Source organism: Triticum dicoccoides, chromosome 1B (assembly GCF_002162155.2).
Source record: "Triticum dicoccoides isolate Atlit2015 ecotype Zavitan chromosome 1B, WEW_v2.0, whole genome shotgun sequence".
NCBI lineage: Eukaryota > Viridiplantae > Streptophyta > Magnoliopsida > Poales > Poaceae > Triticum > Triticum dicoccoides.
Genome location: NC_041381.1, coordinates 655,059,295 through 655,073,973, shown reverse-complemented (window position 1 = coordinate 655,073,973; position 14,679 = coordinate 655,059,295). Strand labels below are relative to the sequence as shown.

The 14,679-nt window shown below is 52.1% G+C and overlaps 2 protein-coding genes across 3 annotated transcripts; one reads left to right on the top strand and one right to left on the bottom strand.

Moving 5' to 3' along the window:
- Positions 1–4,324: 4,324 nt before the first annotated feature.
- Positions 4,325–6,667, bottom strand: LOC119350806. Its single transcript, XM_037618460.1, has 2 exons — positions 6,088–6,667; positions 4,325–4,587 (listed from the first exon to the last, which is right to left on the bottom strand). Exons 1-2 carry the CDS (start codon positions 6,665–6,667, stop codon positions 4,325–4,327), a joined length of 843 nt encoding a protein of 280 aa, XP_037474357.1.
- A 936-nt stretch (positions 6,668–7,603) lies between these two features.
- Positions 7,604–11,522, top strand: LOC119349430. 2 transcript variants are annotated; one of them, XM_037617466.1, is made up of 6 exons: positions 7,604–7,829; positions 8,207–9,213; positions 9,300–9,458; positions 9,554–9,682; positions 9,777–10,038; positions 11,096–11,522. In XM_037617466.1, exons 2-6 carry the CDS (start codon positions 8,209–8,211, stop codon positions 11,239–11,241), a joined length of 1,701 nt encoding a protein of 566 aa, XP_037473363.1. In that variant the 5' UTR covers positions 7,604–7,829; positions 8,207–8,208; the 3' UTR covers positions 11,242–11,522. The 2 variants fall into 2 exon arrangements, with proteins under 2 accessions (XP_037473363.1, XP_037473362.1); XM_037617465.1 differs by having other exon boundaries at positions 8,194–9,213.
- Positions 11,523–14,679: the final 3,157 nt, after the last annotated feature.

The window sequence follows — 14,679 nt, the reverse complement described above, 5'->3', positions numbered from 1 at the left end:
AGGAAGGAAACACGGGGTGGATGAAGCAAAATATTGAAGTTGATGAGAGACTTTGAAGACTGTAGAGAGGCGAAGCATGGATGACACGAGCGCCACGACAGCCGACTAGAGAGCCCTGAGTTGTACATCAAAAGAAAGTTCATGTGTTTGCGCATTCAAAAAAATGTGTATGTGTATGTAGAAAAAATTGTTCATGTATATCACAATAAATACATGTGTATCTATCAAAAGATATGTTCATGTGCCGCAAGAAAAAAATGCCCACGTCTTTCAAGAAAAGTGGCCGTGTATCTTGTAAAAAAACTTCATGTGCTTATTTTCAAAAACTTCATGTGCCGCTCCATCGATTTGCGTAGGAGAACTAAAAATATCTTTCTTCTAAAACACTCAGAAGATATGGTATTTTTTATGTGAGCTTCCCTGAAGCTAAGGTTATCCGAAAATTTTCTCCAAAAACATATGTATTTGCACATGAAACTATAATAGAAGTACTCCCTCCGTTCCATAATGTAACACGTTTTTTGACACTATGCTAATGTCAAAAAGCGTCTTACATTATGAAACGGAGGGAGTAGATATTACCCGGTTCAAAAGAAAAAAAAGTATATATTACCCTAGTAATAACTACGTAGAAGTAGAAGAACTGATAGAGCGGCTGCAACCCAACGGCTAGACGAGACGCGTCGAATATATTGGATGGCCATGCAAAAAAAAAAAATTGGATGGCTAGTTTGGAATCTCCATCGAGCCTGCCCCATACCACGAGCTGGTCAAAGGATTGAACGTTCGCCTCGTGACGGTGCAGTGACCCGTCCCGTCGCCCACTCTCCGCGCCCCTTGGCAATAAAAAACTCCAGTCCTTTGGGCAACTACACGGCTGGCGGCAAAATTTCAACCCTTCTCCGAAAGTTAATCGTGATCTGACCCTGGTTCGTAAAAATTTCAGAATCTGACCTTTTTGCTACTACCGGATACTTTGACGGTAGAATTGTACAGCCTACTGCCAGCGTCTCTAGCAGTAGGACTTAGCTGCATCGTCACGCCCGTTTAATGTGGAAAAGACCCTACCGTCAAGGTTTTTGGCGATAGCCCATTATACCCTACCGCCAGAGTGTTTGGCGGTAGGGGTCTGCACTAATGCCCAGCGACTTGCATGCATGCAGTCCATTCCATCTAGTGTTGTCTCTTGTATGTTGCTGCGCTGCACTCACACGTACTTAGTAGTAGCTAGCTAGCTAGTGGTTAGGCAGGCGTGTGGGCATGTACATGCTCCTAGTTACTAGTAGTGGCTAGGCAGGCCAGCTGCAAACTAGGCTGGCAATAGTCGCAGCCACCAGCAAAGGTGATGCTACAGGACGGGCAGACATGCAGGGCTAAGTACGAGGGGCAGACAGCAGGCTATGTATGACCGGCAGGATAAATGACATAAATGACACTGTGCCAGTCGCATGCACGTCATCAGGTTGTACTGCCTACCGCCAGGTTCTTTGGCGGTAAGGTTGCACAGCCTACCGCCAAAGGCTCTGGCGGTAGGATTATTTTCACGTTAAATCGGGGTGACGGCGCAGTTAAGTCCTACCACCAAGATATATGGCGGTAGGCAGTTATATCCTACCGCCAGACACTGTGGTGGTAGGAAAAAGGGTCAGATCTCGAAATTTTTACGAACCAGGGTCAGATGTCGATTAACTTTCAGAAAAGGGTCAAAACACGAAATTTTGCTCCATTGAAGACCCCGCCCATCCAGTTTCTTGAAGGATCCCCTGCTTGTGTTTGTGCTGGGAAGACGGAGAAAGAGCACCATGGTTCCACTGAGCTGAAGAGGCCCGGTTAGAGCATCTATAGCCGGACCTCTAAAACCCGCCACATACGTTCGGACAGGCCATCCGGTCACTGTTCGATCATGATTTTTGAATCCAGATGGCCTCTCAAATAGTCCTCAAACGCCCTGGCTGACCGACATCCCCATATTCAGCCCAAATATGGGGCGGATAAAGGGGCACTCGGGCGCACCCGGGCACGCCCGTCACGTTGGACCCGATAGCCCGACCCCATCCCAAATTGCACCAAAATCATCAAATCCTTCCTCCTCCTCCTCCTCCTCCCGCCACCCTCCAACCATCCCCGCGCCCGGGACCCTCGCCGGCCTCCACCCTGGCTCCCAATCCTCACCTCCGGTCCCGATCCACCACCAGAGATGTCGTCCAGCCCGACCTACACCGCCGCAACGGAGACGCAGTCCGCCTCATCCTTCGGCGACGTGATTTCGTCGGTGGCGACTTGCAAGGCAGAGAATGTCACCCGCAAGTTGCGGCGACGCAGACAGCGAGAGAGGGAGGCGGCGGCGGCGGCGCAGGGAGGTTCGGACGTGGTGGAAATTGAGAGGGAGAAAATCGAGTTGGACAAGCAACAAGCAGTGATCAAATGGGAGCTTGAGAAGGCCAAGACATTTGGCGACACAGAGCTTGAGAAGGAGAGGTTGCAACTCGCACGGGGCGCAGAAGATGCGAGGATCATGGATGAGACCCTCTATGATGAGGATGCAAAGAAGTGATTTGTGGACAAGAAGATGGAGATCAACGACCGTAGGAAGTACGAGGCGGCGAGGGCGGCTGCGGCCCGGATGCAGGTGGAGGAGGCAGCCCAAATGCAGGCAGAGCAGGACGAGCAGAACGCATTCCGCTGAGAACAGGCAGCCAGCCAGTGATCCGAGGCCATCCGTCACGCTCGGACATTGATTTTATTTTGCCATGTCAGGTTTGTTGAACTATGATTTACTTTGTTTTGTTTTGGATTTTGGCATTCAGACAGTTTGTATCGTATCATCGACGTGCATGGATTGCATGGATTTGAGGATCGGAATTTGCGGTATGTGGATGTGCAGTGCAACATTTGAGGGGTCCTCGGTCAGTGCCTGCGGACGCGTCCGCGGGTGTTTGAGTGGCCGGATTTGCCAAGTCCGGCTGTAGATGCTCTTAGTTGTTCCATCCAAGGGCGCTGGAGATTTCCACCTTACGCCCGAAGATGGAGGGCTCCGACTATGACTCTGCGCCCGTGTTGACGCCTGTCCACGCCGGTTTGACCATGGAGCAGATGCTGGCGCAATTCCATGCCGTCATGGTGAGGAGGTGCCTGCGCCATCACCTGTGTCTCCAGCGGTATAACCTGCTCCTCCTCGAGCACCACTGGCTGTTCGAGGGCCAAATCTACGGCGAGCGCGCGAGTGCGGAAGCCGTGGTGACCATGGCTGCAGCAAACCCCAACTTTGTCTTGGACCAGTGTACGATTTACGAGGATGCCGATGCTCACGCTGCCGCTGCTCGCCACGAATACGCCACACAGCGGGACATGAGGGTGGCGTTGGCGGCGCAGGCAATCGCGGACAAGAACCCCAACATATGTGCTTCATACGCGCCGCCGACGAAATTTTGGGCGCTTGTGGCACGAGGAAAGTGTTGGCCTGTCACACTTTCATCATGGACCTCACCTCCACCAGTGACGGGTAGGTCACGGACTCCAATGGGAATGAGTAGAGCATGGGAGGTGACGGGCCTCAAGTCCCAAGTAGACCGGTCTTTCTCTCATGTTATACTCTTTCTCGCTGACGACCGCACCTTTACTTCACGGGTTTCATCCCCGCCGGTCATGGAGATAGCCCTGAGCATCTCCTTGATATCTCTTGTACCTAAGGTCCTCGAGCTGAGAGGTTTTTATCTGTGTCATTAAGCATAGATGCCACCTCCTTGTTGTCAAGTTAAACATGGACCTTGTTATCTTCCCCTTCGTCGCTACTTGGAGAGCTCGCCTGCAGGCCAGAATTTTCGTAAGCTCTGGATTAGCGATGTGTTGAAAGAGGTGGAATGCCCCTGCCCTGAAAGCACCATGATGGCCCCGTGGCACCACTGAGTCCGACTTCAACCGTCGACCTCAAACAGACATTTGTTTTATCCGGATTTTGTTCATTCGGGGCGATAAAGCGGGCGCCGTGTCCGGTTTTAGACGTCTGCCTATCGATGCACCCAACCGGCTGCTCCATCTCAACTTGTCCACACGGACATGTAAAATTTTTGCAAATAAAAAGTAGATCGGTGGAGTAGACAAAGAACACTCCGGCACGAGTTCACTCGCCTCATCGCGCCCTTGGCGGCAACGCAAACACCTGACGCCTGCTCCAGCTCGAGGGGAGGAGATGGAGGCTATGGCGCGAGATACGGCAGTGCTCCTGCTCCAGCGCGCTCGGCTGCCCTGCCTGCGCCCCGCGCCCGCCCGCCTCGCCGCACCCACGCCCTAGCCCCGCGCCCACTCGCCTCGCCGCACCCGTGCCCTAGCCCCACGCCTGCACCCTTCTCATCGTGCCCGGCCGCTGCTTGCCCTCGCCCTGCCGCTCACGCTCCACCCCGCCCTGCAGCCGTCGCCGCCTCGAGCTCGCGCTGCAGCTCATCCCGCCGCAGCCGCCCGTCCAACGCTCGCCAGAGCCTGTCCGCCCGCACTCCCTGCAACTGCCACCGCCTCGAGCTCGCACCGCCCCACCCCGCCTCGCCCTGCAGCCCGCCCGCACTCCCCACACCTCGCCTCGCTGCTGCTCGTCTGCATGTTGAGCGCCGCGGCACAGCAACTGGCCTAGCATGGTGGGTAAAAAAGGAGGAGAGAGAGAGTGCGGCGTGATGGGTCCATTTGTTCGGATGAAAGACGGGCCATCATCTACATGTAGTGGACACAACAGGACACGGGGACACAACAAACGTCCGGTTTGTGTCCGCTTTGGACCCAAATCACGACCAAATTTGGTCGAGAGATCGGGTCAGAGCAACTCCAACGGCCGACCCAAACGGACGGCGTATTTGTCCGCTTTTTGTCCGTTTGGGTCGACCGCCCGCCCGGCGTCCGCCCCAGTTTTGCATTTGGGTCGGCAGTGCGCCCAACGCACTGACTCATTTCATGTTTGCACTCAATTTTAAAAAAGGCCAGCGGCCATAGATCATGCTGGCACCATGACAGCGCCGACATACATTGTCGGCTTCAAAAAATATCACCGCAGTTCATGTTGGCGCACTCGCCAGCGGCCGGCACACATGCCAGCACACAAAAAGGGATGGGACTTGAGTTTGACCACGCCATCGCGGTCCCGTGGTCATGCCAGCACACAAGCCGGCATACAAAAAAGGAAGGCGCTCGCGGCCACGAGATCACTCGTCGGTGAACTTGAGCATGTCGGCCTGCATCTTCTCGAACCACGGCCTCTTTTTTGGTGACACGGTGTTGAGATCCACCTTCATGATCTCCACCCCGGTCATCATGCTCGCGAGAGCCACTTCTTTAGCCTTGGTCTTGGCGTTGGAGGCCTCGATTTCTAGCATCTTGGCTTGCTTCTCCGCCTCCATCTCAAGCATCTTGGCTTGCTTCTTCGAGTCCATCTCAAGCCTCCTCCTTTGGATCTCCATGAAGGCGTTCATTTGCTCTTTTTTGAAACATGGGCGCTCCTTCTCCCTTAGGTCCTTCTTGTTCATCATGCCCTCCACGCTTGCGATCAAGGTGTTCGATGCCGCATCCCGCTTGTCCTCCTTCTTGGAGTTGGTCTTCCCACGCGGTCGTGCCAACTCGCCGTCCCCAACCTCCTCCACGGCTTGCTTCCTCCCACGCGACTTGAGGGTGGCATATTGCGCCTTGAACTTTTCCTCGTCTTTGATGACCCTAAAGCAATGGGAGAGGTTGAAGCACTTGCCATTGTGTTGGACCTTGAATGCCTACAAACGTTTTCATGCAAGCATATTGGCAAATGGTAGGCAAATGAACATGCAAGCATAAACTTGATGACACAAAAGAGGGCGGCTGGCTAGCATACCATGTCTTGCATGCCGATGCCGCTCACGGGGCGGGCCTTGACGCTCTCAAGGGTGGCACAAACCTTGTTGCACTCTTGTTGGATCACCCTTCAACGTTTTGAAATGGACACCCACCCGCGTGTGCTCACAATTTGTTAAGGCGGAAACTTCTTGCGCTCATGAAACTCCCGGTGGAGACGAATCCAAAAAGTTGAATGCTTTTGTTCGGCGCCGGTTTTGGGGTCTTGTCCAATGTCTCGCCAACACTCGCAAAGAAGCTTGTCCTCGACCACCGTGTATGCCTTCATCCGCTTGCTCTTGCGCTTCGGCTTCGGCCCGGCGACTTGGTTGGCGAGCTCGTCCTCGAACAAAGGCTCCACTTCCATGTCGCACTCGTCCTCTTCCTCTTGCCCGTAGTCGTCCGGAAACTCGTGATCAAGTGGGAAGCCATCCAGGTCCATGCCGACCTGATCACGCATGAAAGCCGCCTGATTGTGATCGTAGCCAGCGGCCGGCGTGAACGCCCCACGGCCGTCCTGGCTTTGTGTCTCGTCGGGATCATAGCCAGCGGCCGATGCACCGCCCTCGAAGATGAGGTTCTGCATGTAGTCCTCGTCGCCGGCGGCCGGCATTCCCTCGAACAGGTTGCGGGTGTCTGGTAGCACGTCGGCCGACATCTGCCTTGTGCATTTCCTCGCACCTCCCGATGACGAGCCACCGGCCACCGGTGTGGCGTTGAGGCCGATGGGCGCGGGCGCGGGCGTGGAAGGCGCCACCACGCTCACGTTGGGCGAACACTCCCTGGAAAGGCAGGATGTCTGCGGGTACACGTGGAAGCCGGGCATCGGGTTGCAAGCCGACGCGCGGGGCGAGTCGGGCAACACCATCCGAGGGAGCGCGGATGAGCCGGTGCTGGCCGCGGCGGCGTTGACGAGGCCGTGCTAGCTAGGGTTTAACCCTAGCATATAGAGCGCCTCCCTCGTTGTCGCCGTGACGCGGGCGTTGGTGACCTCCTGCTGCGCGGCGGCGGCGACCGCGGCAGCCGCGACGGCTTCACCCCTCGCGTCCGCGGCGTGCCTCCGGCCTTTCCTCTTGGCCGACTCCCTTGCCCGCTGTTCGGGCGTCAGCGCCTTCTTTGGCTTGGGCGCGGCGGCGATCTTGCGCGGGGCACGAGGCTTGCCTTTGCAGGAGGGGGCGGTCGTCATGCCAGACGAGGCGAGGGAGGCGAGGCCGGCGGCGACGTCGAGGTCGAGGTTGTCGTCCATGGCGGGTGTGGGGCGGGAGCGCGCGCGGAGGCGGGAGGGTTTTGGGGAAAATGAGGGGAAATGGTGGTGTCTGCCACCGACCGGCGGGCCCGGGGAGGAGTAGGCGCGCGCGCGATCGTCTCGTGTCTGCGCCGGCACAAATCCGGCTCAAAATTGGATCGGAATGGGTCGGCAAGCGGACGCCAAGCGGACGCGCGTCCGTTTGTCCGCGTCGACCCAAAACGGACGGCGGCGGATGAAATGTGTCGCCCCATTGGAGTTGCTCTCAAAGGGACGAAAAAATGGGATAGGGTGTGTGTTTGAGTCACATTTTCTGTCCGTTGCTCCAAACGGACACACGCAGATGAATTCTAGCGTTGGAGCTGGCCTGAGCCGTGAGCTGTACGTGGAAAGATTCATGCGTTTGCCCAACGGCTCGACGAATGAGTCGAATATGGAATCTCCATCAGCAAGCCTCATAACTTGCTGCCCCATACCTCGAGCAGGTAAAAGGACTGAGCAACCGTGGCTCCCCTAGCTAGCTAGGTTCACCCCGTGACCGCGCAGTGACCCGTCCCGTCGCCCACTCTCCGCGCTCCTTCCCGATGGAACCCTCCCGTCCTTTGGGCACCTACTACACGGCTGGCTCCATTGAAGACCTCGCCCACCCAGTTGAAGGATCCCCTGCTTGTGCTTGTGCTTGTGCTTGTGCTGGGAAGATGGAGAAGGAGCTCTAGCGGTTCCACTGCGCTGAAGTTGCCCGGTTAGTTCTTCGATCCAAGGGTGCTGGAAAGTTTTGCATTAGTATCTTCTTTGATAGCTTGTCATTTGTTATTTCCTTGAATCGCTAATCTCCTTCTGCAACTATTTAAGCTTTGAGGACTTTCTGGTTTCAATCTACTTGTTCAGTAAAGAGACATCGATTTTCTGGATACCATGGTCTGAATAGTGAGAGATTTGGCATGAAAACATTTTAGTGGTTGATTTAATTGTTCTCCCGGAGTGCCATTTAGATCCCCCCCTATTAGATGTATCTGATTTACTACAATGGTTATGCATACTCTCTTTTTTTACTACTGTATATAGGAAGTACCTGAATAGTAATATGGTTTACTGATATAACACAGATTATTCGTGTAGCAATGCACAAGAAGAAAGAAACTATTCGTGCATCAGGGATGGATGACTGCATAGACCTCTGTTCTTCATCAGAAGAGGAAGGAGGAGGAGTTCCTGCAGGGAGAGTCGAGTCAGAGTCTGATTCTGAATTTGATGAAAATGCTGAAGGAGGAGTCGAGTCAGAGTCTGATTCAGAATTTGATGAAAATGCTGAAGGAGTTGATTCAGAGCCTGATCCGGAATTTGAAAAAAATGGTAAAGGACATGGAGTAAATCATAATGGACATGGAAAAGGAGGAGATCCTGGAGGGGTCGCCGAGTCAGAGTTTGATTCAGAAATCGGAGAGCATGACAAAGGAATTGCAAAGAACACGTACATCGGATCAAGGTGCAGCGTGAAGAAACTGTACAACCTGATCCATGGATTAGATGAAGAGAAGAAAGGCTATGTGAGGGAGATTGGTTTTGGGGGCCTGCTTCTCCTGCCAAAGCTCATGAGGACAAATCGGCACTTCCTCATGTGGCTGCTAAGCAAAGTTGATGAGGAAGCAAGCTCTATCATCACAGGTTACCGCAGGGACATACCTTTCCATGATAAAGATGTGGAAACTGTGCTGGGAATTCCATGTGACGGCGCACCGGTACAGAATGAACAACACGGTGTTCCTGAGAATGTGATAGCAGCGATCCGAAAGACTCTCGGAATATCCGAATCGGAGCACGACATAGGTCCGGTGGTTGCGATTGTGAAGAAGGTCAGGGGCCAAAAGATGACAAAAGCAGAAATATCAAAATTCAAGATTGCCTTTGTTATATGCGTGGCGACGTACCTGTTTGCCCCAACAATGAAAAATGACTACTTTGTGACGGATTACTGGGACGCGCTTAAAAACCCTGACATAATTCATTTGCACAATTGGTCCGGTTACGTGAGGTCGGAGACTTTAAGAGCAGCAAAGAGGGTTAAAGCTGATCTGCTTGGAGGTAGCAAGAAGTCTAACCTATCTGGATGCCTGCCTTTCATTCAGGTAGAATATGCATCCATCGGCCAAATGTACCAGCCAGTCAATGCCTCTGATAATTATACATGATGCCTCTTTTATTGTTTGTGCAGACGTTCTATTTGGATAACTTGGAGGTGAACGGTGGAAATATCCCACACGACGAATTCCCCAGGATACAGTTTTACACGCTGGAGGTGATCAACGCGATAGTTGAAGACGACACGAGGTCGCGTAAGGGAGCAGAACTTGTCACATATGGCCGATTGCTGGTAAGGACAAATAGAACCTATGCACCAATACTGAACTTTTTTTTGTGTGTTATATCATATATTCACATGAACCTTTGATCATTTGTCATGGGAAGCCACGTCACGAAGCACTGGTGTGCTATCAGAGGAACCCCGCGAACAGGAACAATGTTGCTGGCGCATCAAATGTGTTTAACAGAGGCGAATCTAGGTGCGCCGAGACCGGGTCTATGACCATAGATGAGGTAAAGTCGGTGAACAAAAAAGATCTTTATTAAATCAGTATGAAGATTGAATCGCTATTTATGGATAAGGTTTCATAAATGTTTTTTTTTTCAGATTGAATCGCTAGTTATAGATAAGGTTTCATCCTTCGCAGCGGCCTGTGAATATGTTTTGACAAGTTTTTCAAGGAAGAAGGAAGAGGAGAAGCAGAGGCACCAAGCTGCCTTGACAGACCTCGAGAACCAGTCGCAGCAACAGGTCAAGAATGAGTCGAGGAAAGTGAGAGATCAACTGAAAATACTCTTTGCTGGAATTAGGCATCAGGATGGAGTAAGCTGGAATATGAAGGGAAAACGCCCTTTATATGAAGATCCAGGTAATTAAGACTACCAGCAAAGCATAATTATATTTACAGTACATCAAAGTAATAAGAGCCATCCATTTTTATCCATTGAACGGACAAGATTAACTAATACTACAGCTCAATTTGTGGAGTATTTTTGACTAAAACAGGGTAGTATTTTCTGTTGGAGGGTAAAATCGGAATAATAACAGCATAAAAACTCTGAAATTCGTAGGGGCAAAAACAGATCAGGCCTGATACATCCTTCGTAATTCCTCCATTCTCAAAAATCGTTCGGTCTCTCGCCTTCTCCTTAAACACATCGTCGTCACCACGTGCTCACGAGCTGCAGTCGCTCGAGAGCTCACCGGCCGAGTGCACGTCGCGTGCAGCCGTGATGGGGCTGGAGGCTGCACGTGAGCTTCTCCGCGGTCGCCAACCTGCCATGCTAGCTCATGGGCTTCCCGGGCCATCACAGCCTCGTGGGCAGGGGCACAAGGAGGTGCTCGCTTCCCTGCATGCGTTCGCCGATTCCGGCGTCGCGCGAGGTGGTACGTGACTACGTGTAGCGCCGCTCTTATTTTGATCGTCGTGCGGAGGATGAGAGTTGGAGCATGGCGTGGGCGGCGAGGAGGCCGTGAGTCCTTCGATGTCGTCGCCGGTTGTAGTAACAAACACTGCACCGCACAGTTCTTGTTGTACCTAGGTACGAGAAACATACGTACGTAACAGCAGCCTAGATGAGCCATCGGAGACATAACTTTATGACAAAAATGGAGAACACGTCGTAGCTGCTAAAGCACACGGTCGTGGAGAGGAGGGCCCCTGTCCTTAGGCACGACCGGAGGCCAGGTATGCGGCGAGCGTGCAGCGGCCGGCTAGCGCAGGCGGGGCGGGCAGGCGCCATCGGCACTAAAAGGACAAATCCACATTACCAATTTGTCCCCAAGCTAAATTCCAAGTCAACCTATATTAACCGTTGGATCAGTTTAATACTACCCATCAAATTAGGTAGTATGATGTACCGTAAAAACTCTGCTTAATTGATATATATCTTTAGGCTAACCTTCACATTTCTTCAAATTCACAGCGCCAACTGAGGATGCTGATGTTGGTTGCCCTAACTCCGATATGCCTCAAGATAGCCATTCATCACCAGCTGCAGAGATACCTGGCCATGGATCTGAACTGGCGCGTCTTGGTATCAAGAGGGTAATTAAAAGAAGGAAAGAGTGATGTTTTATCGTCGCTTGTCCAGATCACATATATATTGTGACCGGAATAATTCTATCTTTTCTGTATTGTGAAATCTGGTGCATACATAACAAGATAACATGAGCGGAGGCAAAAAAAAAAGTGATGATGGCTGCTTTTGTTATGTCTGAGCACCTGCGTGTGCGGTGATCTAGGGGTAAAAGGGTGTGGTTTTCCCCCTTTCCCTTTGTAAGTTTGAGGGCATGTGGCCTTTGAGAACTTTCAGTTTGTCTCTGGTAGGGAGTTTAAAACTGTGTTCTTCACCCCTCCTGTTAGCGGTGCATGCGGCATGTTGGCTACCCTTTGTTGGGTGATAACATGGGGGTGTTTCGTTTTGTGCGGTTTTCATTTTTGTGTTTTTCTAGCGTTGAGACGCTATTTTACTCTTATGTTCTGTTCCGTTATCTGATGATAGTGGAACCCGGTCCAATTTGTATCATATGGAAAAATACATAACCAAAGAACCTGGAATTATTCTCTCTTTCTGAATGGAGGGTCCTCTATATGCATTTGAGAAAGAAACAGAACCAGGTCCTCCATATGCCAACTTGCCAAGATGGCTTCTGTTATATGCGCAACGACTTGTTTGCCCCAACAATGAAAAATGACTACTTTGTGACAGATTTCTGGGGCGCGCTAACAAACCCTGACATAATTCATTTGCACAATTTGTCAGGTTAGGTAAGGTCGGAGACTTTAAGAGCAGCAAAGAGGGTTAAAGCTGATCTGCTTGGAGGTAGCAAGAAGTCTAATATATCTCGATATCTGCCGTTCATTCATGTAAAAAATATGCGTCCATCGGCCAAATTTTTTCCGACAAAAGGGCGGATTTTATTGACTCAAAATGAAACATCAAAAAGATACAAAACATGATAAGCCCATACCCGGTCTTTGCACAACTAAGATGCACACGACCAACACCAACAGAAACAAACATGCCGGCAGCTTGCAAAGTAATAAGACCAAAGCTATGCGCAGACGAGTTAAAAAAGGAAAAACTCCCAAAGCAATCAGATCCACAATCGTCAAAACTAGAATAATGATCATATCTGTACCAACTATATCATGCCACCACATGGACGACAGGTCTTCAACAACAATGCCTTCAGAAAGGGAGTGACGATCAAGCAATGCCGTCACCGGATGCAACCACTAAGGCCATAATCGGGTTTTCACCCTGAAGAATCAGTTTGAAGCATGTCCGAGCAATTTCTTCAACAACCCCTCCCCACCCTTCTCGGGTCGCTCCCCTCCCGGGCGGCTCCGGAGGCCATCCCCACCGATCTCTCTAGGGTCCCCTGCCGTCACTGCTGCCGACGCCGGCGGCGATGGCGGCGCCCATCCCGTCGAAGACGGTGGGCAGGGGAGGTGTTTCCTCGGCAGCGTCACACGGGAGGATGTGTGGCGCTGTTTCAGGGCATGGGGCGGCGCGGCCGTCTTGGCCGGCGCCTGAGGATCCAGGCAGAGTGGCGTCAAGGGGGAGGTGGTGCGCCGCCGCAGCGGTCGTCTTCGGCGTGCGAGCTGGATCGCCGAGTCTCGATCTAGGCCATGGATCCGATCTGGCCATGGGGATCCAGTCAAGGCTTGTGCTGCGGGTAAGCAGGTTGTGGCCTTGGTCACGCCAGCGACGACATGCAGTTGCTAGCTGGGCTGCCGTCTCCTCTTCTGCCGTTCATGCTGGGTCATGACTCGCGGTGTGGGGGCTTGCGAGTCTTCAGATTAATGGTGGTGGTCCTAGCATTCTTCTCGCATCAGGGCAACATTCAACGTGTCTGCTCCTCTTCGATCTGGCCATCAGATGTGTTCCGTATATTCTGCCAGAAATCTTCTCGGTTTGGCTTATGAAGCTCCTGGATATCTGGATAGGATGGAATCCGGTCGTGCGCACACATATCCGCCTGTGTGGCTTCATGATCGTGTGGCGCGAAGCATCGCTGGTTGTCGAAACCACGGGACATGTCAGCATCTCGATTTCCATGGTCTATACTGCGGTTGAGAACGTCATGGTAGCTGAGATTGGAGGACCAGTGTTGGCGGAGACCTCCAAGGCGCTGAAGATTTTGCTTCACGGGGGCCGGTGATCCAATTTGGATTTGGTAACTGTGAGCTGGTGTTTGATGATTTGTAGTAGCAGCCTTGGCAAGTGGGGACGGTAGCACCGGAGGAATTCAAGTTTGGTGGTGCTTCTCAAGTGTCGAGTGTTGACTTTCAGGGTGAAAACCTAAGGCCTGACCTTCATTGGTTGTGTCTGGCAATGGCCTTGCTGGAGGAATTGTTTTGAGAGCTCATACTTTCTCCAGGGTGAAAGCCTAAGATCTTCGATCGGGAGACGATGGTGCTTGTACACTGTTTCCCTCCTTGGAGGCGTGGCCTTTGGAGAACCTTTTTGTATTCCGGGTGTTGTCTTTGGCGGTAGTTTTGTTGGGTTGCTGTTGCGAAGAGTTGATTACCGTGGCGGGGCCTTTTTTTTTCCCTTTTCTTCTTCTTTTTTTCTTTCAGGCTGTGTGCATCTTGGATGTCATTTGTGACATTTTGTTGGTGTAGAGGCTGGGTGTAATTGGTATCTCCGCGATATTAATATACGCTCTTTTTCAAAAAAAGGTAACGATGTAAAAAAACATTACCATTGCCAGGTATAACCAACTTCGGTCGAACCTAGGCTTTCACCACGGAGCTCTAGTCCGAGTGCTCGAGTAGCACCACCAACAAAGTCACTCATGTATTGCCGCGATCACTTTTCCGCAATCCCAGAAACTATATGCGATGTGTTGCTGCTGCACAACCATCCCTCTACATCAAAACGTCGTCCGTAGTTTTGCATCTCACCGCCGAAGTCAACCGACGGATCTCGAGAGATGAACCCTCCATAAGATCTTCGGATGACCACCGTCGTCGTGGAGCCGTAGGAGGTCACTGCACCACAGTCTTTAGTCACAACAAAACAGTCGACCGGATCTAGATCACCACCATCAAGCCTTCCAGATCTGAATTGAGGCAACCACACCGAGCCGTACCAAGCTGCGGCCGCCTAACTACAGCTCCGATCATCTGCAAGGCTGTGCCTCTGCCAGGATGAGCAGCTCCCTGCGGCCTCCACACAAGCAGATAGGAGAAGCTCCCGCCGCCACCGATGTCGGGCGGGCTTTTCCCGGCAACGCTCGCCGGCAGCGGCAGGGAAAGGGACGATGGGTCGTGGCGGCTCGCGGCGGCTAGGGTTGCACACTCAGATCCATCGGCCAAATGTACTAGCCAGTCAATGTCTTCGATAATTATACCTGCTGCCTCTTTTATTGTTTGTGCAGACATTCTATTTTGGATAACTTGAAGGTGACTGATGAAAATATCCCACACGACGAATTTCCCATGAGACAGTTTTACACGACGTAAGTGATCAATGCGATAGTAGTAGATGACATAAGG